This window comes from Amblyomma mixtum, chromosome 5, assembly GCF_055824585.1.
Source record: "Amblyomma mixtum isolate Tamu chromosome 5, ASM5582458v1, whole genome shotgun sequence".
NCBI classification, from domain to species: Eukaryota; Metazoa; Arthropoda; class Arachnida; order Ixodida; family Ixodidae; genus Amblyomma; species Amblyomma mixtum.
The window spans coordinates 98158503-98181814 of record NC_143016.1 but is presented as its reverse complement, the minus strand read 5'-3'; the positions used below and the strand labels follow the sequence as shown (position 1 = coordinate 98181814).

At 51.7% G+C, this 23312-nt stretch overlaps 2 protein-coding genes, 1 long non-coding RNA gene and 1 pseudogene across 4 annotated transcripts; 1 reads left to right on the top strand and 3 right to left on the bottom strand.

Moving 5' to 3' along the window:
* Window positions 1-2797: 2797 nt before the first annotated feature.
* On the bottom strand, window positions 2798-3963 carry LOC149343129 (uncharacterized). The gene is made up of 2 exons (XM_089542300.1): window positions 3327-3963; window positions 2798-3203 (listed from the first exon to the last, which is right to left on the bottom strand). Exons 1-2 carry the CDS (start codon window positions 3926-3928, stop codon window positions 3140-3142), a joined length of 666 nt encoding a protein of 221 aa, XP_089398426.1. The 5' UTR covers window positions 3929-3963; the 3' UTR covers window positions 2798-3139.
* Window positions 3964-6440: 2477 nt separating this feature from the next.
* LOC149343127 (uncharacterized) lies at window positions 6441-19527 on the bottom strand. 2 transcript variants are annotated; one of them, XR_016282697.1, is made up of 2 exons: window positions 18579-19527; window positions 6441-6538 (listed from the first exon to the last, which is right to left on the bottom strand). It is a non-coding gene; the product is annotated as an uncharacterized LOC149343127 (long non-coding RNA). The 2 variants fall into 2 exon arrangements; XR_016282696.1 differs by lacking the exon at window positions 6441-6538 and adding an exon at window positions 18115-18455 and having other exon boundaries at window positions 18579-19420.
* On the bottom strand, window positions 11610-15690 carry LOC149343128 (uncharacterized). Its single transcript, XM_089542299.1, has 3 exons — window positions 15531-15690; window positions 12377-13140; window positions 11610-12256 (listed from the first exon to the last, which is right to left on the bottom strand). Exons 2-3 carry the CDS (start codon window positions 12994-12996, stop codon window positions 12193-12195), a joined length of 684 nt encoding a protein of 227 aa, XP_089398425.1. The 5' UTR covers window positions 12997-13140; window positions 15531-15690; the 3' UTR covers window positions 11610-12192.
* A 618-nt stretch (window positions 19528-20145) lies between the features above and the next one.
* Window positions 20146-22150, top strand: LOC149343126 (uncharacterized; annotated as a pseudogene).
* The last annotated feature ends 1162 nt before the right edge of the window (window positions 22151-23312 follow it).

Here is a 23312-nt window from a genome sequence, read left to right as displayed (position 1 = left end):
GTAACTATGACTAAAGACGAGACAATGAGCAGTATCAATTGTGAAGCGATTATGGTTTTCCTTCTTGTACTCCTCGTTAGTGAAGCCATAGGCCGTCAGCGTTCGTTGTGTTCATTCGCGTTGGCGTTGGCGTTTTACACTCCGATCATTTTAGGGAAAGGAAATGAGCATAATGGCTCCCTAGGGTCAGTGGACGCCTGAATCGTGGTTATAGGTACATGGGCTGATAAGCGAGGGATGTGGGCTTCAGGCATTGACAAGGTTGTGCCGTAGCGTGAGATTTTGGTATATCTTGGTTAAGCTTGTCGTCATTAGCTTGGTTTCCCCCGTTAAACCTTGAAATTCCGGTACGTGTAACTATGACTAAAGACGAGACAATGAGCAGTATCAATTGTGAAGCGATTATGGTTTTCCTTCTTGTACTCCTCGTTAGTGAAGCCATAGGCCGTCAGCGTTCGTTGTGTTCATTCGCGTTGGCGTTGACGTTTTACACTCCGATCATTTTAGGGAAAAGAAGTGCGCATAATGGTTCCCTGGTACAGTGGACGCCTGAATCGTGGTTATAGATACATGGGGTGATAAGAGAGGGATGTTGGCTTCAGGCATTGACAAGGTTGTGCCAGAAACGCGGCGCTGAAGCCATATGCCGTCGGCGTTCATTGTGTTCATTGCCGTCGGCATTTTTCATCCATGGAACACTGCGCAATAGCTGTGCATTCCTCCCCATTTATACACGCGGCGCAATCTAGAAGCGTGCTCCTTCAAACATCCTCGACCATGTTCTTGTAACAAATTAGTACTTGAAGCCACCTTACCTTATGGTTATGAGAACAAATAATAACTTCGCAAAAAGTACGGGACAAGAGAAAGAGAACCACACGGGACAAACGCAGACTTTTCAACCGGTCGAGTTTCAAATCCCTTAACAGTGCAACTGCCTTTGCCTTCGCTTTAGACGGCTTTAGATCTGTTCTCGAAAAGTTCTTTAAGGCAGATGTCATGGCCTTATCACTAAAAAGCTTCTGAGGCAGAACCACAAAGCCTCCTTCTTTGTCGACCATCATCAAAGCGAGGTCAGAGTTCCTAAAATAGCTTGCCACAGATCTCACCATGGAGTGTTCTTTCTTCTTGCCTTTGAAGGTGTTGCGGATCGTATCAACACATCCTAAATGGCAACGTTCTTTCTCTTCGCCTTGAACTTTGTCAGCAATCCTATGCGCCACCGCCAAAGCCTCGTGCTTGCTCAGGTGGACTTCCAGGCTGAACTTCGAGCCCTTGTTGAGGACACTTTCAACGTTGTGTGGAACCGACGCCCCTCCAAGGTAGACAACCGGAACAACACCAACCTGCTTTTTGGGGACCTTGGGTAGGTTCAGTCGTCGCATGTTTCAAAAGAACGCAGCACTTGCCTCAGCCAGGACCTGGTAATCCTTCAGTGTCCGGAAACCTGTGGGGCCCGTTCCCTTCCAGCGGAAGCACAGAACCCATAGCCAGTTTTGCAACAGGCGGACGTGTCTCCAGCATTTGCTTCTCAGAATCTTTGCAATTCTTTTCCAGTGTCCCTCGGAGCAGCCAAGAATCCCGCAGAAGCCCAACACCTCCGGGTGACGCAGATTCTTGTGCAGGCAGTAGCCCAACCAACTGGCCTCGCATGTTTTTGCAGCGATGAGCTAGTGCACGCAGCGCTCTGATCCTCGAAGGAAAGCGTACACAGAATGGGCGCCGTGGCTCACTATACCTTGGTAGTTTTTGCGAACACACCAGGAAGCTCTAGCTAAACACGTCGGAACTGTCCTAGCATCATTGCTATTTGCGCTTGGCGTACCGTTAAAGCCGTTAAACCTCCTCACCCTGTGTCACTGGTTGACGCTCCGGTATCCCTCGCATTGCTTTCAACTCGCCTGAAGAAAAACAAGTTCCACACCCTGGTGTACGCACCAGGCAAAATGGCAGCAAAGGATGAATGCACCCAATCCATATCGATCCCAGCCGCGGCGGTCGAATTTCGATGGAGGCGAAATTCTAGAGGACCGTGCACTGTGCGATGTCAGTGCATGTTAAAGAACCCAAGGTGGCTGACTGGCTGACTAAAAAAGAAGGATGAAAATGGAAACTGCACGGGCATGCCAACTGGCTGCAGCTGAGCCACCACCGCTGCCACGTGCAGACAAAAGAGAATTGAAAGATACGATAGGAAGACAGAAACGCGCTTCGCAGTAACCGCGTCCACCGAAGCAGAGAAGCTGGTTGCAACAGATAATCCAGGTGGTCGCAATGTCCGGAACCCTTCACTACGACGTTCCTCATAGCCTGAGTATATTTGGGACGTTAAACCCCCATAAATCAAGTCAAATCAAACCAATCTATATCGCTCAACAGCTCCTTGATACAGTCCGTCAGCCTCCATGAACTTCATATATGCGACGAGCATTGCCTCTCCCATAGCATGTCCTGTGTCAATGGTACACACATTACTTGTTTCGCCATGTTAGTCTCAGTCAGAACCAGATGATACAAGAAAAATTTCACCTCCATCATTAAACGTACAGTGGTGAGCAGCCTTGTCTACAGCGCTCGGGCGGTGCACTTCCTTGCAAACAAATCCAGATTTTGTGGCAGCCTCTAGGGTCCAGCTGCAACGCTTGCACGGAAGTAGCGCCAGATAGCCTCGTAAACAAAGCAGGCACGAAAACTTTGCCCTGTAATGAGGGGCTGCTCTCTAATTTCGGTTTTTGTTACCAAGTGCGCACTGCTCAAACGCTCTAGACAAGGCTGCTCACCACTGAACAAGCACGAGAATCCAAAAAAGACGTGCAGAGAAGTTCGTCCGATAAGACATAGGAATCTGCCATCCATAGAGATAACGTTTAATCAATTTTTTATTTGCGAAAATCTATGCTTCTAAAAATAGAGCAGTAAAGCTCAGAATAAAAATAAAGCAATTGAAATATTGGAGCGCTCGTGTTGCCCCTTTCTCCGCACTTCAGGCCCCACGCAGTCTCCTCAGCATCTTGCGAAGGTGCAGTAGCCTGTCGGCAGCCCACGCCGCGAGTCGTGCGCGGCACCGCCGAGCTCTGCTCGGCACTCGCAGGCGACGCGCTGTCCACCGGCTACGCTCCTCGCAAGTGCGCTCGCTCTCTCACGCCTCCGCCAGCGTAGCTCCTGGTCGCGCACCGGGCAGACGAAGTCCCATCTGCCTGTGGCTGCACGGGGTCAAAGAGTACAGTGTAAGTGCTGAAATCCTCCGTGGCAATTTCGTTTGCGACCACAGCTGACTGATAACTTCATTCAGACGCGAGAGTGGTCTTAGGGATATCTGCACTTACTGTTCGACGATGTAAGCAAGCAGTCTCTGGCGGGTGAGGCGGGACCCCGGTACAGGCCGCAGCAGAAGCCGGTGGGCCACCTGGGGCAGCCGTGGCGGTCGCTGCGGACAGAGCGTCCGCCGCTGTGGGTGCAGGCATCCGGGCCAGATCGGCGAGCGGTGAGCGGTCGCCAAGCGTCCGGACGCCGGCAGCCTCGCTTTCCTGTGGGTGCTCCGCGATTTTTCCTTCCTGGTACCCACTGATGAAGGCCAGTTTTCCAACAGGCGCCTTTGTTTCGTGGACATTGAGGTACCGTGATCCTGGGCTCCTCTGTTCCCCTCGAAACCGGGCAGAGCGGCGTCCTTCCGAAGCCAGCGCCTGAGACGCTCCTCCTCTCTCGGCGATGTGGGGTCCAACTGGTCACGAGGCGACGAAGATTTCAGCTCCGGCAGAGTGGCCGTTACCATCCCCATCGAATCATCTTGGGAAACAGCCGCGTCACTCTCCATGCCCGCAGCCTTCCAAATTGTTGTGGCGCAGCCGGGCAGACTCTCGAATGGACGAGACAAAGCTACGTGGGAGGCACCGTCGGTGTCTCGTGGTGCGCTGCCCGGATCGAACATGGCTCCTCTTCCAGGTCAGCAGGCGCGTGACTAAACGTTCTATCCTTGCCTTCGTCACGCAGCGCCCCTGGCGGTCGCTGTCTGCGATCACCTGACCGCCGACAGGAACGTGCCCCGTGCTGCCTTTGCCGTCTAGGGGGTGTCCGCGTGCTCGTCATCCTCGTGCTCTGCGATGACAGCGAACGTTAAAGATTCGCAGGCAGTCGAAATTAATCCGCAGGCCTCCATTACGGCACCTTTTTCTCTTTCGCTCCCACCTTCCTCCATTCCCTCACATCGCGTTTCAGGTGTCCACCGAGAAGTGCGACAGCTACTGCGCCTTCCATGTCCGCTAAAGCAATTTTCCTCTGCCAGCTATGTGTATAGTTCTTAATCAGCGGTTACGTGACCACCACGTGAAGGTATAGGTAGTACTTCGAGGATCGCGCGAAGAGCGATCGCAAGGCGCGGCCAAACGCATTCAACTGGCTCACGGACGCTCTGTGCGCGTCTGTGTAGGGTTTTTGATAAAATTGGTTTTTGAGGAAAGTTTATACCCGAACTCCGGAGTCGTCACATAAACGGCGAGGCGGGTGGTTGCTTGCCGGATTACTCGGTAGACTGACTGACGGAAAAATTTTGATTTAGAACATGTACAGGGAGCGGGTGGAGCGGTCCGTAAGGGGCCGTCCCTTACAAATGCTAGGTGGGCTGCTCATAACAGGAGCCCATTGGCTGTAGCTGCTGCTTGGGCGCGCCTGACCAGGGCCTTTTGGCTCGCCAGGTCAGAACAGCCGAGCAGGGCCGCCTCCCAGTCGTCCCGGATAGGGTTGGGGATAGGGGGAAGGTGCAGAGTTTATTGGCATGCCCACACCATGTGGTAAAGGTCCGAAGACGTTTCCCTACAGTGCAGGCACTCCCATGTGCACGCAGGGTCGAAATGTTTGATGACTACCGGGCACAGCAGTGTTTTAGTATAAAGCCGAAGGAGTAAGCTTCCTCCGCCTTCGTGAGGCCCATGCAGGGCTTAGGAAATATTGCATGGCCGAATTGGTAACATTGGATGATTTCCTTGAAGGTAAAAGCCGGATTGGGGTCGGAGTCCCGATCGGGGTGAGGCGAGGGCGATGACCGGAGAGAGAGCGCGCGGGCAGCGGCGTCGGCCGCTTTGCGCTTTGCGAGAATGCGTTTGGCCTATTGAAGGGCCGGTTCAGGCAGCTTCTTTACCTCGAGCTTCGGGCAGTGAACAAAGCAACACTGTTTATACTTGCGTCCGGTGTACTACACAATCTGTGTATCGAAGCAGGCGACACGGACATTCATGATGACGGTGACCTCGACAGCACAAGCATCATGAATCAGCAGTGTTCCGCAGTGGTGCCAGACTGCACGATAAAGGATAGGTTCCTGCGGCAGTTGGGAGAAAACAAGCGCAAGTAGATTGCACACTACCTGTTTTCGCTCATGTAACCAGCATCCTTTATTGAATTCTCGGTGCAACGTGATGGTGGCACTTGTGTGCAATAAAATTCTTAGCTGTTCTGTGCCTTGATGTGAGTACTCTGAAATCCTACGTGAACGATGCTGCATAAAACCGCATATAAGTGTCCATTTCAATATATTTTACATTATATGCAACGAAAAGAACATTTGACACGCAACTGCAACAGTTTTTATGTACCAGATATGACATTATATATGTATATATATATATATATATATATATATATATATATATATATATATATATATATATAATGTGTGTGTGTCGAAGCGTAAGTCTTGAGACCTATTCGTTTCGTTGATCTGCGTTCGCCGCAGCAGTTCCATTTTTTCTTTATGGCGGCGCTCCCGCTGCTCCTCTCTGTGCATGTGGATTTTCCACATTGTTTCGGCCACTGACTCTGCGTTCCGCCTCTTGGTGGCTGATGCTTCAGTCTGCTCGGTTTCATTGCGTTGGGAGGGCGCCTTGCGTTCTACACGACCCGGTGCTCTCAGGAGCTCAGGTTCAATACTGTCGTCAATGCTCTCTATTCTTCGGAACTCTTCATCGCAGGGCACTGGCGCAGGATCAGCTCCGGAGGAGCTGTTGTGATTGTGACTTTCGGTTCGCCTTTTCTTTATTGTTTTGAACCGGTTCTGACATTGCTCTGGTGTCTTTTTCTGCCCGAGTTGATTATGAATATCTGCAGATACTGCTGCCCACATTGCCTTCTTGTTTTTGAACCGCATCATGGGCCCTATCTGCTTCAGATAAGTCTTGTACTTGTCGAGCAGAAAGGAGCTTTGTCTCTCCCTCTCACTCCACTGGCTTTGAATGGCTGCAGGGCTAGGGGCAGGGCAAGGGCTGTCAGGCCTTCCGAGGGAGTCACCCTGTTCCTTCTCACCGCCTGCAGACCGGAAATGAATTCGCCAACACCGAAAGAATTAAAAAACACTGCATGAGCTGCAACAGCAGGATGGACACTGTTCGCATTGGCATCGAATTGTACATTTTCTCGTGCATTTATTATTAATACAAGAACAAATGCGTACCACATACTGTCAACACCTTTACTGCAGCAGGGACAGCTCTTGAAGGTCCTTCGCCACCATTAAGGGCAGATCCCAAAGCTTGGAGCTTTGCCGGATCTATTCAGGAAAAAAAATATCGTGAAATGATTCGTTTGTACGTGCACAGCTGACCCGGTCCCTATAGCAGCAGCTTGGCTACGCCGATTTTTTGAAGCCTAAGCTCGAATACCCGCACACGTAGCATCCACAGTAGGATAAGTGTCGGCCGTTCTTCTTAAATCGTCACGTTACTTGTAAATACCTTCTTTCAGCACCAGCATTCTAAAAAAAATATGCAGCTACAAGCTTGAATTGAGACATAAAGAGTAAAGCAATCAAACGGAAATAAAATTAGAATGCAAATCCTTACTTAGAACTTCTAGGACCATGCAGCTGCGACGGCGGTCTATTGGAATATCGAACCACCGCAAGTAAAGCACATATACGCTCGAGATGCGCGGCATTTGCTGCAGCGCGTTAAAACATATATGGTGTTGCCGTATGCAATCTATATCATTTTCCTTGCATCATTAAACCTAGGTACACCTACATTCATAAGCTAGATGGCGGATTTCAGTTATCTTGCAGCCACACATTGCGTAGCTCGAACCGGAATACGAGCGTGCCGACCTAGGGCGTACCGCGATTTTCTTGGACCAAAAGCGACTCATCAGCCATAAGCTCTTCTAAAAGCTCCTTTGTCATGGTAAGACGATGCGCCTTGCCATCCATAGCGATATGAACGGTTACCGTTGCCATTTCCGAAGCAAAAGTTCCCTCAGGCTGTTGCTGCAAAAGCTCGAAGAAAGCAGACGACGGTATTCGCAATTCCGGGCCAACGCCACCTACGCACGCAAGGCGGCGCTCGGAACGGGCACCGGCGCGATGCAGTTTGTATTCGATGTTGCCCCGGAACGGTGCTCCACTACCGCGGGTCCTTGAGCACCGCAGTGGTTTTGGGGCAATTCTGGCATAGAGTTTCTTACTGTTACCTGGAGGGAAAGCTGGCGGCGCTGCACTTCAGCCACCATGGACGCTCAAAGCATCATGGGGCGGTGAGCTACTTGTTGCGGTACAGTCGTAATTTTTCGGGAACACGGAGCGGCACTACTGAGACGTTTCAGTCCGAAAACGCTGTTCGTGTGTGCGCAGACGACTTTCGCGCGAACGCAGTGTGCAAAACCTATAGTAGTGAAAACGCAACGACACACGAGGCCAATAAAAGGTTTTACTTTTCTGAAATGCCATTAAAAACCTCTTATAGTGTTTAAGCAACAACATTTTTTTTAAACATATTTACTTTTAAAAGTGCGCCTGTTAATTACGAAATATTAGCTTTTGTAGTGTTCATTACTGAGCCAATAGGAGAGCTAGCCATCCTTATTTTGGGCGAACTTTGCACTTAAATGCTTTTCTGCTCGTTTGTTGCAATTTACAGACAGGATATTGGATGTTAGGACATTCTTGATTATCGAATAGCGCTTATTTTTGCATTATTTTTTGGCCAAAAGTGTAAGTTCTGCAGTCGGTAGCTCACCGCCCTATGATGCTTTGAGCGCCCATGGTGGCTGACATGGTGGCTGAAGTGGTCTCGAGGGGTCCCCATGCAAACTCCCATAGACGGGCTGCCAGCTTTCCCCCTAGGTAATAGTAAGAAACTCTATGAATTCTGGTACAGTTTCCAAAGGCTTCTAGTGCACTGTAATTCTGGTGCGAGTTTATCCAAGATGCCACAAGGGAAGGAAAATGAAACGAAAATTGGTTTTAAGGAAAGAAAACGACGCCTGTCTCTCTCATATCTCGGTGGATACCTTGAGCCGCGCCGTAAGGGCCTTATCGAAAATGAAATGAAATGAAAATTGGTTTTAAGGAAAGGAAACGCGTTTCTCTCATATCTTGGTGTACACCCGAAAAGAGTGACGTCACAAGCTGCGCAAATAAAAAAATAAAGAAAAGACAAGCAGTGCGTGAGGAACCTCTCATATCTCGGTGGTCACACGAACCGCGCCGTAAGGAAAGGAAAATGAAAACAGAATTGGTTTTAAGGAAAAGAAACGACTCCTGCCTCTCTCAAATCTCGGTGGATACCCGAACCGCGCCGTAAGGGCCTTAAGGAAAATGAAATGAAAATTGCTTTTAAGGAAAGGAAATGCCTGTCTCTCATATCTTGGTGTAAACCCGAAAGGAGTGACGTCACACGCTGCAGAAATAAAAAATAAAGAAAAGACAAGCAGTGCGTGAGGAACCTCTCATATCTCGGTGGACACACGAACCGCGCCAAAAGGAAAGGGAAATGAAAACAGAATTGGTTTTAAGGAAAGGAAACGACTCCTGCCTCTCTCAAATCTCGGTGGATACCCGAACCGCGCCGTAAGGGCCTTAAGGAAAATGAAATGAAAATTGCTTTTAAGGAAAGCAAATGCCTGTGTCTCATATCTTGGTGTACACCCGAAAGGAGTGACGTCACACGCTGCAGAAATAAAAAATAAAGAAAAGACAAGCAGTGCGTGAGGAACCTCTCATATCTCGGTGGACACACGAACCGCGCCAAAAGGAAAGGGAAATGAAAACAGAATTGGTTTTAAGGAAAGGAAACGACTCCTGCCTCTCTCAAATCTCGGTGGATACCCGAACCGCGCCGTAAGGGCCTTAAGGAAAATGAAATGAAAATTGCTTTTAAGGAAAGCAAATGCCTGTGTCTCATATCTTGGTGTACACCCGAAAGGAGTGACGTCACACGCTGCACAAATAAAAAAAATAAAGAAAAGACAAGCAGTGCGTGAGGAACCACTCATATCTCGGTGGACACACGAACCGCGCCAAAAGGAAAGGGAAATGAAAACAGAATTGGTTTTAAGGAAAGGAAACGACTCCTGCCTCTCTCAAATCTCGGTGGATACCCGAACCGCGCCGTAAGGGCCTTAAGGAAAATGAAAAATTGCTTTTAAGGAAAGCAAGTGCCTGTGTCTCATATCTTGGTGTACACCCGAAAGGAATGCACGCCACAGTACATGTCTCTAAAGCAACCTTCTAGGACAGCACCGTATTCACTACACGCGCGGCTCCTCCTCCGCCTTGCCCAGCTTTCCGTTTCGAGATATACAGGCTTAACCTTAGCAAAGCCACAGCCAATTTTTTTGAGGAAAGGAAATGGCGCAGTAATTCTCTGTCATCTCGGTGGACACCCGAACCGCACCATAAAGGAAGGGAGGAACGCCACCACCAGTTCGGCGCTGTGCCTTGCCCTTTGAACGCGAGGGTTTTTGAGGAAAGGAAATGGCGCAGTAATTCTCGGCCATCTCGGTGGACACCCGAACCGCACCGTAAAGGAAGGGAGGAACGCCATCATTCGGTTCGGCGCGAAGCTACCGGCGCTTGTATGCCGGTCCTGTAGGATGGCTTAGAGAGTCTCGTTAAATCTCGTACGGTGCCCGGATGCTCTCCTTTCAGTGCCCGAATGAGTGGAATTCAGTGCCCGGATGTTGGCTCTCGGTCTCGGCGTGACGTCACCACACTGCAGACAACGAGAGCTAAAAGCATTTCACGTTTAAAAAATACCACTTTACCGAAGAGCAAGGCGTAGAGCCGAACGGGCGATGGCGTTCTGTAGACTCCCTGGCAGCATTGCAAGACGCTGTCTCGTTCCACTCCGATGCGAAGCTTAACATCTTAACCACACATCAGTAACAAAAGCAGCAACACCGAGCCTAAGGCTTTCCCCTCACCACACTTTAGGTCAACAAAGTGCCTCCCTAAATTTTTGGTATATCTTTGTTAAGCATGTCGTTATCAGCTTGCTTTCCTAGTAAAACCTTGAAATTCCGGTACGTGTAACTAACTAAATTGATGAGACAATGAAGAGTATCGATAGTGAAGCGTTTCTTCATTGAATGTGGCTTCTCTTGTACTCCTCGTGGGGAAGCCACATGCCGTCGGCGTCGCTGAAGCCATGGGCCGTCGGCGTTCGTTGTGTTCATTTTAAGGAAAGGAAGTGCGCATAATGGCTCCTTCGGTCAGTGGACGCCTGAATCGTGCTTATAGGTGCATGGAGTGATGATAGAGGGATGTGGCTTCACTCATTGACAAGGTTGTGCCAGAAACGCGGCGCTGAAGCCGTAGGCTGTCGGCGTTCATTGTGTTCACTGCCGTCGGCGTTTTTCCTCCATGGAACACTGCGCAGTAGCTGTGCATCCCCCCACATTTATGCACGCGGAGCAATCTTGAAGCGTGCTCCATCAAACATCCTCGTCCATGTTCATGTAACAAATTTGTACTTACTCGAAGCCCCCTTACTTAATGGGCGCCGTGGCTCACTATACCTTGATAGCTTTCCGAACACACCACGAAGCTCTGGCTAAACACGTCGGAGCTGTCCTAGCATCATTGCTATTTGCGCTTGGCGTTCCGTTAAAGCCGTTAAACCTCTCGCCCTGTGTCACTGGTGGACGCTCCGGTATCCCTCGCTTCGCCTTCAACTCGCCTGGAGGTTTGGTTTAGGTTTGGTTTATTAGGGTTTAACGTCCCAAAGCGACTCAGGCTACGAGAGACGTTGTAGTGAAGGGCTCCGGAAATTTCGACCACCTGGGGTTCTTTAGCGTGCACTGACATCGCACAATACACGGGCCACTAGAATTTCGCCTCCATCGGAACTCCGCCGCGTCCGGGATCGAACCCGCGTCTTTCGGGTCAGCAGTCGAGCGCCGTAACCACTGAGCCACCACGGCGGGGTTCAACTCGCCTGAAGAAAAACAAGTTCCACACCCTGGTGTGTGCACCAGGCAAAATGGCAGCAAAAGATGAATGCAGCCAATCCATATCGATCCCGGCCGCGGCGGCTGAATTTCCATGGAGGCGAAATTCTAGAGGCCCGTGTACTGTGCGATGTCAGTGCACGTTAAAGAACCCCAGGTGGCGGACTGGCTGACTGAGAAAAAAAGATAAGGAAAACTGCACGGGCATGCCGACTGGCTGCAGCTCAGCCACCACCGCTGCCACGTGCAGACAGATGATTGAAAGATACGATAGCAAGACAAAGACATGCGTCGCAGTAACCACGTCCGCCGAAGCGGAGACACTGGTTGCAACAGATACTCCAGGTGGTCGAAAATTTCCGGAACCCTTCACTACGGCGTTCCTTAGCCTGAGTCTATTTGGGACGTTAAACCCCCATAAATAAAATCAAATCAAACCGATCCACATCGTTCAACAGCTCCTTGACACAGCCCGTAAGCCTCCATGAATTTGATATATGCGGCGAGCACTGCCTCTCCCATAGCATGTGCTGTGTCAATGGTACACACATTACCTGTTTCGCCCTGTTGAGTCTCAGTCAGAACCAGGTGATACAGGAAAAATTTCACCTCCATCATTAAACGTACAAGCCAAAGTATCCAGAAAAGAAGTGCAGGGAAGTTCGTCCGGTAAGACATAAGAATCTGCCGTCCATAGAGATAACGTTTAATCAATTTTTTATTTGCGAAAATCTATGCTTCTAAAGATAGAGCAGTAAAGCTCGGAATAAAAATAAAGCAATTGAAATATTGGTGCGCTCGTGTTGCCCCTTTCTCCGCACTTCAGGCCCCACGCAGTCTCCTCTGCATCTTGCGCAGGTGCAGTAGCCTGTCGGCAGCCCGCCCCGCGAGTCGGGCGCGGCACCGCCGAGCTCTGCTCGGCACTCGCAGGCGACGCGCAGTGCACCGGCTACGCTCCTCGCAAGACGTGCGCTCGCTCTCTCACGTCTCCGCCAGCGTAGCTCCTCGTCGCGCACCGGGCGGACGAAGTCCCATCTGCCTGCGGCTGCACGGGGTTAGAGGAAGTGTAAGTGCTGAAATCCTCCATGGCGATTTCGTATGCGACAACAGCTGACTGATAACTTCATTCAGACGCGAGAGTGGTCTTAGGGATATCTGCACTTACTCTTCGACGATGCAAGCAGGCAGTCTCTGGCGGGTGAGGTGAGACCTAAGTACAGGCCGCAGCAGAGGCCGGTGGGTCATCTGGGGCAGCCGTGGCGGTCGCTGCGGACAGAGCGGCCGCCGCTGTGGGTGCAGGCATCCGGGCCAGATCGGCGAGCGGTGAGCGGTCGCCAAGCGTCCGGACGCCGGCAGCCTCGCCTTCCTGTGGATGCTCCGCGATTTCCCCTTCCTGGTACCCGCTGATGAAAGCCAGTTCGCGAATGGGCGCCGTTGGCTAGCGGACACTGAGGTACCGAGATCCTGGACTCCTCTGTTCCCCTCGAACCCGGGCAGAGGGGCGTCCTTTCGAAGCCAGCGTCCGAGACGCTCCTTCTCTCTCGGCGATGTGGGGACCAACTGGTCAGGAGGCGACAGAAGAGGTTTCAACCCTGGCAGCGTGGCCGTGTCCACCACCATCGAATCATCATCTTGGGAAACAATCGCGTCACTCTCCATGCCCGCAGCCTTCCAAATTGTTGTGGCGCAGCCGGGCAGACTCTCGAATGGACGAGACAAAGCTACGTGGGAGGCGCCGTTGGTGTGTCGTGGTGCGCGCTGGCCGGATCGAACATGTCTCCTCATCCAGGTCAGCAGGCGCGTGACAACGTTCTATCCTTGCCTTCGTCACGCAGCTCCCCTGGCGGTCGCTGTCCGCGATCACCTGACCTCCGACAGGAAAGTGCCTCGCGCTACCTTTGCCGTCCGCGTGCTCGCCATCCTCGGGCTCTGCGATGACAGCGAACGTTAAAGATGGTTTATGGTTTATGGAGGAGGAGGAGGAGAAAAGCATTTATTTGGTAATGTACAGAGAGGTGCTCGGGGAGAGGCCCCTAGTGGGTCTCACCCCTTACAATACTAGTCGGAGTCCCTCATTCCGGGATCCCGTTGGTCGAGACCGCTACACAAGTCCGCCGAACCAGGGCCTGCTGGGCCGATAGTTCCTGGCAGCTGAGTAGGGCCGCCTCCCAGTCCTCTCGGGTAGGGGAAGGGGTGATTGGGGGGAGAGAAGGATTTTTTCTGCATGCCCAAACCATGTGGAAGGTGTCGGCCACCTCCCCACAGAATGAGCAGCGGCCGTCAAAAGAAGGATTAAAGTGCTTGAGAACCGCCGGGCACAGCAGGGTGTTTGTAAAGAGCCTGAGGAGAATTCGTTCGCCAGCTTTACCCAGTCCTTTCATAGGAACTGGGTATCGCCGGTGTTCGGCAGGATAGTGCTCAGTAATTTCTTTAAAAGAAAGGAGAGGGCTGTGATCTGGGTTAAGCTCCTCCCAAGGGACGCCTGGTGCCCGGTGAGTGAGTGCGCGGGCTGCCTCATGGGCGGCTTCGTTACCTGGCATGCCTTGGTGGCCGGGGACCCATATGATTGAGCGATGAGTTGGATCGCCGTCGCGAGTACTGCGGTGCAAAATTTGGTGAGCGAGTGGAGTGATCCAACCGAACTCAAAGTTACGACAGGCTCCTCGAGACTCTGTGAAGATGAATTTAGAGTCGGGATGGGAGGCTGCGAGGGCGATCGCCACCTCCTCCGCATGCGTTGAGTTGGGCGCTCTGAACGAGAGGCCGTCCACCTGTTTTCCCTCGTGTATGACTGCAGCCGTGTACCATTCCCCCCTGGAGCGGTAGGGGCCTGCAATGTCGACGTAGAAGACGTGTTTCTTTGAGCCATAGTGGCGGTGCAGGGCATTCGCCCGCGCCTGGCGCCGGCCATTATGGTCCTCCTTGTTCATCTTAGTCGGAAGGGGTCGAACGTAGAGGGCGCTTCTCCACAGTTCTGGCACTCGAACCCGTTCCATGGTATGGTGATCATGTCTGATATGTAACCGGTCCAAGAGGCGGCGACCGGACACGGTCTGGGCGAGACGCGTGTATTGGTTAACGAGATGCGCCTCGCGGAGTTCTCGATAGGTGTTCACCACCCCCAACGCGAGAAGTCGCGCGTTGGAAGTGAATATCGGGAGGTCGAGGGCTCTCTTGAAAATTTTGCGAAGTACAATCTCCAAGTGATCTTCGTCATGTTTCCGTAAGCGGAGGTAAGGAGTCGAGTACAGTACTCGACTTGTTACGAAGGCATGCGAGAGCCGCATCGCATCCTTACTTCGCAACCCTCCTCGCTTGTTGGAAACGCGGCGAACCATTCGGCCCACCTGGTCGCCGACTTTGCATGGTTTATGGGGTTTAACGTCCCAAAGCGACTGAGGCTATGAGAGACGCCGTAGTGGAGGGCTCCGGAAATTTCGACCACCTGGGGTTCTTTAACGTGCACTGACATCGCACAGCACACGGGCCTCGAATTTCTCCTCCAAAGAAATTCAGCCGCCGCGGCCGGGATCGGAACGTTAAAGATCCGCAAATGGTCGAAATTAATCCGTAGGCCTCCATTACGGCACCTTTTAAGGCGACAGCTTTTAATGTCTCATACTGTCGTTAGCAGCTGTGTCGGCAGCCGTGTCGACAGCCGTGTCGGCAGATGTGTCCGCGTTTTGACGGGTGTCTACCGAGATATGCGAGGCAGTTACTGCGTAATTTCCTTTCCTCAAATGCAATTTTCAAAGGAAATGGCGTAGTAATTCTATGTAATCTCGGTGGACACCCGAACCGCACCGTACAGGAAGGAAGGAGCGCGACCACCCGTTCGGCGCGATGCCTTGCCCTTTGAACGCAAGGCTTTTTGAGGAAAGGAAATGGAGCAATAATTCTCTGTCATCTCGGTGGACACCCGAACTGTCTGGACACCCGAAGTACAGGAAGAGAGGAATGCCACTACCCATTCAGCGCGAAGCTACCGGCGCTTGTATGCCGGTCCTCTAGGATGGCTTAGAGAGTCTCGTTAAATCTGGTACGGGGCCCAGATGCTCTCGTTTCATTGCCCGGATGATGGCTCTCGGTGTCGGCGTGACGTCACCGCACTGCCGGCAACGGGAGCTAAAACTTTGGAGAAATTCGAGGCCCGTGTACTGTGCGATGTCAGTGCACGTTGAAGAACCCCAGGTGGTCGAAATTTCCGGAGCCCTCCACTACGGCGTCTCTCATAGCCTTAGTCGCTCTGAGACGTTAAACCCCATAAACCAACCAACCAACCAACCTAAAAGGATTTCATGCTTTAAAAACCACTTTACCGACGACCAAGGCGTAGAGCCGAACGGGCGATGGCGTTCTGTAGACTCCCTGGCAGCGTTGCAAGACGCTGTCGCAATCCACTCTCAGAGGCGAAGCTTAACATCTTAACCACACACTAGTAACAAAAGCAGCAACACCGAGCTTAAGGCTTTCGCCTCACCACACTTTAGGTCAACAAAAAAATTGGCAGAGGCTTAGCTTGGTTAAGCCCGGAAGGTTGCGAAAGCAAATTACGAGCAACTTTAGCGACTAAAGTAGTGAAAGGCGAAAGCCTTAGTGCTGCACGGAACGCCGGAATTAGCTTAAAGTGGTATTTAGGTGTCCACTAGTTGGTAAGGCGCCTTCTGGGAAGGCACCTTTCCTATCCTCCAAATCAACGCAGTCTACAACGCTGTCTATTTCAGAGCGCTTCAATGAACGCCGGAATTAGCTTAAAGTGCTATTGAGGTGTCCACTAAACCACAGAGCTGTTAAGGCGCCTTTCCTTTCCTCCAAATCAACGCAGTCTACAACGCTGTCTATGTCAGAGGGCATCAATTAACGCCGGAATTAGCTTAAAGTGTTACTGAGGTGTCCACTAAACCACAGAGTTGGCAAGACGCCTTTCCTTTCCTCGAAATGAACGCAGTCTCCTCTCTTACTGCCTAGGATCTGCGGCGCTCCGTGGCTACCGCTGGCACCGCGCCGACGAAGGTAGCTGATTTTTCACCTCGGTATGACGTCACAGACGCGAGCGCCTCGCGTCATCAAACTGGAGGCCGTCTAAAGGTCAAACGTAACTACCGCCGGGACCACGCTGAAGGCTCAAAACCTAGCTTAGTATTGTTTTCGCAATAAAAGTGCCTCCCTGAATTTCTGGTATACCTTGTTAAGCATGCCTTTATTAGCTTGGTTTCCCCCGTTAAACCTTGAAATTCCGGTACGTGTAACTATGACTAAATTAAAGACGACACAATGAGCAGTATCAATTGTGAATCGTTTATTTATTATGGTTTCTCTTGTACTCCTCGTTGATGAAGCCACAAGCCGTCGGCGTCGCTGAAGCCATAGGCCATCGGCGCTCGTTGTGTTCATTGGCGTTGGCGATGACGTTTTACAGTCCGATCATATTAAGGAAAGGAAATGCGCATAATGGCTCCCTGGGTCAGTGGACGCCTTAATCGTGCTTATAGGTGCATGGGGTGATAAGAGAGGGATGTGGCTTCACGCATTCACAAGGTTGTTCCAGAAACGCGGCGCTGAAGCCGTATGCTGTCGGCGTTCATTGTGTTCATTGCCGTCGGCGCTTTTCCTCCATGGAACACTGCGCAGTAGCTGCGCATCCCTCCACATTTATGCACGCGACTCAATCTAGAAGCGTGCTCCTTCAAACATCCTCGTCCATGTTCTTGTAACAAATTAGTACTCGAAGCCACCTTACTTAATGGGCGCCGTGGCTCACTATACCCTGACAGCTTTTCCGACCACACCAGGAAGCTCTGGCTAAACACGTCTGAGCTGTCCTAGCATCATTGCTATTTGCGCTTGGCGTTCCGTTAAAGCCGTTAAACCTCTCGCCCTGTGTCACTGGTGGACGCTCAGGTATCCCTCGCATTGCCTTCAACTCGCCTGGAGGTTTGGTTTAGGTTTGGTTTATTAGGGTTTACCGTCCCAAAGCGACTGAGGCTACGAGGGACGCCGTAGGGAAGGACTCCGGAAATTTCGACCACCTGGGGTTCTTTAACGTGCACTGACATCGCACAATACACGGGCCTCTAGAATTTCGCCTCCATCGGAACTCCGTCGCGTCCGGGATCGAACCCGCGTCTTTCGGGTCAGCAGTCGAGCGCCGTAACCACTGAGCCACCACGGCGGGGTTCAACTCGCCTGAAGAAAAACAAGTTCCACACCCTGGTGTGTGCACCAGGCAAAATGGCAGCAATAGATGAATGCAGCCAATCCATATCGATCCCGGCCGCGGCGGCTGAATTTCGATGGAGGCGAAATTCTAGAGGCCCGTGTACTGTGCGATGTCAGTGCACGTTAAAGAACCCCAGGTGGCGGACTGGCCGACTGAGAAAAAAATATAAGGAAAACTGCACGGGCATGCCGACTGGCTGCAGCTCAGCCACCACCGCTGCCACGTGCAGACAGATGATGATTGAAAGATACGATAGCAAGACAAAGACGTGCGTCGCAGTAACCGCGTCGGCTCAAGCGGAGACGCTGGTTGCAACAAATACTCCAGGTGGTCTAAATTTCTGGAGCCCTTCACTACGGCGTTCCTCACAGCCTGAGTCTATTTGGGACGTTAAACCCCTATAAATCAAATCAAATCAAACCAATCCATATCGTTCAACACCTCCTGGACATATTCCGTCAGCCTCCATGAATTCCATATATGCGACAAGCATTGCCTCTCCCACAGCATGTGCTATGTCAATGGTACACACATTACCTGTTTCGTCCTGTTGAGTCTCAGTCAGAACCAGGTGATACAGGGGAAATTTCACCTCCATCATTAAACGTACAAGCCCGAGTATCCAGAAAAGAAGTGCAGAGAAGTTCGTCCGATAAGAAATAGGAATCTGCCATCCATATAAATAACGTTTAATCAATTTTTTTATTTGCGAAAATCTATGCTTGTAAAGAGAGCAGTAAAGCTCAGAATAAAAATTAAGCAATTGAAATATTTGAGCGCTCGTGTTGCCCCTTTGTCCGCATTTCAGGCCCCACGCAGTCTCCTCTGCATCCTGCGCAGGTGCAGTAGCCTGTCGGCAGCCCACCCCGCGAGTCGTGCGCGGCACCGCCGAGCTCTGCTCGGCACTCGCAGGCGACGCGCTGTCCACCGGCTACGCTCCTCGCAAGTGCGCTCGGTCTCTCACGTCTCCGCCTGCGTAGCTCCTCGTCGCGCACCGGGCGGACGAAGTCCCCTCTGCCTGTGGCTGCACGGGGTCAGAGGATACAGTGTAAGTGCTGAAATCCTCCATGGCAGTTCCGTTTCCGACAACAGCAGACTGATAACTTCATTCAGACGCGGGAGAGGTCGTAAAGATATCTGCACTTACTGTTAGATGATGCAGCAGGGCTGCCTGTGACAGGTGAGGGGAGACCCCGGTACAGGCCGCAGCAGAAGTCGGTGGACCAGCTGGGGCAGCCGTGGCGGTCGCTGCGGACAGAGTGTCCGCCGCAGTGGGTGCAGGCATCCGGGCCAGATCGGCGAGCGGTGAGCGGTCGCCAAGCGTCCGGACGCCGGCAGCCTCGCCTTCCTGTGGGTGCTCCGCGATTTCCCCTTCCTGGTACCCGCTGATGAAGGCCAGTTTGCCAACAGGCGCCTTTGTTTCGCGGACATTGAGGTACGGTGATCCTGGGCTCCTCTGTTCCCCTCGAACCCGGGCAGAGGGGCGTCCTTCCGAAGCCAGCGCCTGAGACGCTCCTTCTCTTTCGGCGATGTGGGGTCCAACTGGTCACGAGGCGACAAAGATTTCAGCTCCGGCAGCGTGGCCTTTACCATCCCCATCGAATCATCTTGGGAAACAGCCGCGTCACTCTCCATGCCCGCAGCCTTCCAAATTAGTGTGGCGCAGCCGGGCAGACTCTCGAATGGACGAGACAAAGCTACGTGGGAGGCACCGTTGGTGTCTCGTGGTGCGCTGGCCGGATCGAACATGGCTCCTCTTCCAGGTCAGCAGTCGCGTGACTAAACGTTCTATACTTGCCTTCTTCGTCACGCAGCGCCCCTGGCGGTCGCTGTCCGCGATCACCTGACCTCCGACAGGAACGTGCCTCGCGCTGCCTTTGCCGTCTATAATAGGGGGTGCCCGCGTTCTCGCCATCCTCGTGCTCTGCGATGACAGCGAGCGTTGAAGATCCACGGGTGGTCGAAATTAATCCGAAGACCTCCATTACGGCACCTTTTTCTCTCTCACTCCCACCTTCCTCCCTTCCCTCACATTGCAATTCCCTCTCAGGTGTCCACCGAGAAGTGCGACTGTTACTGCGCCTTTCATCTCCGCAAAAGCAATTTTCCTCTGCCAAGTACGTGTAGTTCCTAATCGGCGGTTAGGTGACCACCACGTGAACGTACAGGTATCGCAAGACGCGGCCAAACGCATTCAGTTGGCTCACGGACGCTCTGTGCGCGTCTGTGCAGGGTTTTAATAAAATTGGTTTTTGAGGAAATTTTATACACGAACTCCGAAGTCGTTGCATAAACGGCGAGGCGGGTGGTGTCTTGCTGGATTACTCGGGAGAGGGAAACCTAGAATGAGATTTCGGTGGCGGAGGTGGAGTTTGCAATGGGGCAGTTTCGTACTACGTCGGCAGCGGGTCCGGACAGGGTTACTAATAAAATGCTGAGGTACCTGGATTTCAGGTCAGTGGGGGCGCTCACGGACTTGAACAAGGGCGACCGGAGAGAACCCGGCAGAGTGGAAGCATGCTAGGATTACATTTATTCCTAAGCCAGCTACGAAGGTCTGTATAGAGTATCTGCGTCCCATCTCGCGGACGTCCTGCTTGGCCAAATTTATGGACCATGTGGTCCTCAACATTTTGCAAGGATATGTGGAGGACAAGGATCTGATACTTGAAACAATAATTGGCTTCAGAGCTAATTTATCAACGCAGGACGTCATGATACAGCTCAAAAAGGACGTGATTGATCCTGGGTACGGCGCGGGCACCAAGGCTATCTTGGGGCTCGACCTCACTGAGGCCTTTAACAATGTTACCCATGAGGCAATATGAAGAAACATAAAACATAGGACCGGTGGGTAGAACCTTCCGGTACATCAGATCATTTCTGGAGGGTAGGACTGCGGAGATTGCAGTCGGAAAAGTTAAATCGGATCGCTTCTCATTGGGGAAGGGTCGGTTTTATCGCCCTTTCTGTTCAATCTCGCCTTGATCAAGATACCGCCGTGGCTGGAAGGGATATCGGGACTTAAATATACATTTTACGCGGATGACATTACTCTATGGGTAACCAGGGGCAGCGACGCGCAGTTGCAGGAAACTCTACAACAGGCAGTGAATATTGTGGAGGAGCTACCAGGGGAGGCAGGACTCTCGTGCTCTCAGCCCAAGTCCGAGCTTTTTTTTTTTTTTTTGCTTAGGGATGAACCAAGAGGGATACATGCGAGGCACTATTTGCCGCCACCCCCGCTAGAGGTGAAAACGGGCGGAGCACCGGTCGCTTAGGTCCAAACGATCAGGATCATAGGTATGTATCTGCAGACTAACAGGAAGAATAGAGAGGCCTTGGAAAGGCTTAAAGATACGGTCAGTGCTACCGTGAGGCTAAACAGGAGAATCGCCAATCGTAAGCGAGCGGTAAAGGAAAAGGACTTGTGTAAGCTGGTACAGGCGTTTGTGCTCAGTAGAATAGTATATGCGACTCCTTATATGAAGATGGACGTGACGGAGAAAGCCAAAATGGAGGCTATGACTAGGCAGGCATATAAGGCGGCCCTTGGGTTGCCTAACAATACGTCTACCGAAAGGCTGCTGGGATTAGGGGTGCAAAACATACTGGAAGAGCTGCAGGAGGCGCACGTGGGGATGCAACTCAGTAGGCTTTCAAAAACGAGAGCAGAAAGGGACATATTGGAGAGGATCGACATTGGAGTTGATGCTCCTGCCGGGGACATGAAAATTAAATTGAGGCCAGAAATGCACAATGGCTTATACATAAAACCTTTGCCCAGAAATATGCATCCGATATACACGAGGACCGCAGGAAGGCAACAGCCAGAGCTTTACATGCTGAGTATGGGAAGTACAACGGTCGCCGACCTAGATGTCGCCGAGTATAAGGACAATGACGCATTTGCAGTTGCGGTGGTGGACGGGCGGGGACGCTTGGTCACCTCTGGATCAGTCAAAACCCGCTCCTCAGAAACTGCAGAGGAGGCGGCGATAGCGCTAGCTATAGCTAGTACTAAAGCTGACCTGATTTTCAGCGACTCAAAAACAGCCATTCGAAATTTGGCGAGCGGCAGAGTATCTGTTACAGTGGCACGATTGCTGAATCGGGCCAAGGGGCGAGGGATTACGGAGGTGTAAATTGTCTCGGTACCGGCACACTCTGGGAACGATACGGCTCACATGAATGCTCGAGGTTTCGTCAGCCGAGAAGGTGAGCCGGATTTTCCGGGGAGGTCCACGAGAGATGGGCTGGCGTCCTTCCACGACATTACTAACCATAACAAACTTGAGCGGAGAATTTACCCGCCCTGGACAAGCAGTTGATAAAGGCACAAGAATACGTCTGGCGAAGATTGCAGACGAGATCGTTCTTCTACCCATACGTGTTAAACAAAATCTGCCCGGATAGGATAGGAAAACTTTTAATGTCCAACAGAAAGAGCTTAGACGACGGCCGAAAGGTCTTGACTCTCGGCGGCGGCTTCGGCCAGTCGGACGAGTTCAGCCGGGATGCAGATGGTGTCAGGAACTGGCAACCTATGACCACATATTATGGAGCTGTAGCATAGTGCCGCCACCGGTGGATATTATTCGTGGTCCTTCTCTCGAGCAGTGGCAGGCCGTGTTGGCCAGCTCAGATCCGGTCGTTCAGACCAGGCCCGTGTAGTCGGCCACCCAGGTCGCTGTCAGCCATGGGTTGGTGGCCATCTAGCACGGAATCGTGCGCGCATGCGTTCTGATGACAATAAAGTTTTTCCATCCATCCATTCATCCATCCATCCATCCATCCATCCATTCCTTTACGGCGCGGTTCAGGTCAACGTTACTAGATTACTTCGTTCAGGTGTCCTCTGAGATATGTGGAACAGATACTGCACCATATCCTTTCCTTAAAATTATCTGCCTCCCCCGTAACCGAGAGTAGAGTAAGCATGAAATGCAGGACGATGCAAAAGCGTACGCGGACACGACGGTGGTGGTGGTGAAAACTTTTATTTTGGGAAAAAGAGTTTGTGAGCCACAGAGTGGCCCCGCTACATGGTCGGCGTCCCTAGTCCGGGACACCGCACGACGAGGCCCCGTCTCTCGCCCGTTTCACCAGAGCCCTTTGGGATTCAAGCGAGGAGCAGTTGAGGAGGGCAGTCTCCCATGCCTCTCTGGAAGGGGTAGGGGAAGGGGGGAGGTGGGGATTTTGAGTACATGCCCACACCATGTGGAAGATATCACAGGTCTCCCCACAGTGTGGGCATCGCCCATCCGTGTTAGGATCGTAATGTTTTAAGGCGGAAGCCTTTAATGCCTCATCGTTGTAAGCAGGAGTTGTCGACAGAAAATGTCACGCTTTTCAATTGGTCGATATGCTCGTGACGTCACAGTGCGCGAATTTCAAATGGGGCCAATTGTACTTTGGCTAGTAACCATGCAACCAATCAAAGGGATCGTATAGTGATGCTCCAACTAAGTGGGACTGAGTTTAATTAATTGCTTAATTAATCAATTAGCCTAATTAAGATAGAGGAGAATGAAGAAAGAGGAACAGAAAAGAAAGACGCGCGTCGCAGCGACAGCAGCGTCCGCGGAAGGATACGCTGCTGAAAACACAGATAAGTACGAAGCCGCGTCCGCTCCACCACCACGCACTTCCCCACTCAGTTCGACGTTGCTCGTTTCATATACGTTGTGTCGAACATCCCAGACAGTTCCAACAATTGACAGGTTAATGACAGAACACGATGGATAGAAATACAATAATATAAATATGAAATAGCCTAATTAACCTTTCTAGTTAGACCGCATAAATCAATAAAACCGAGAACAAAATTGGTCGAGTTGGGGAATCGAACCAGGGTCTCCGGAGTGCGATACGAGCACGC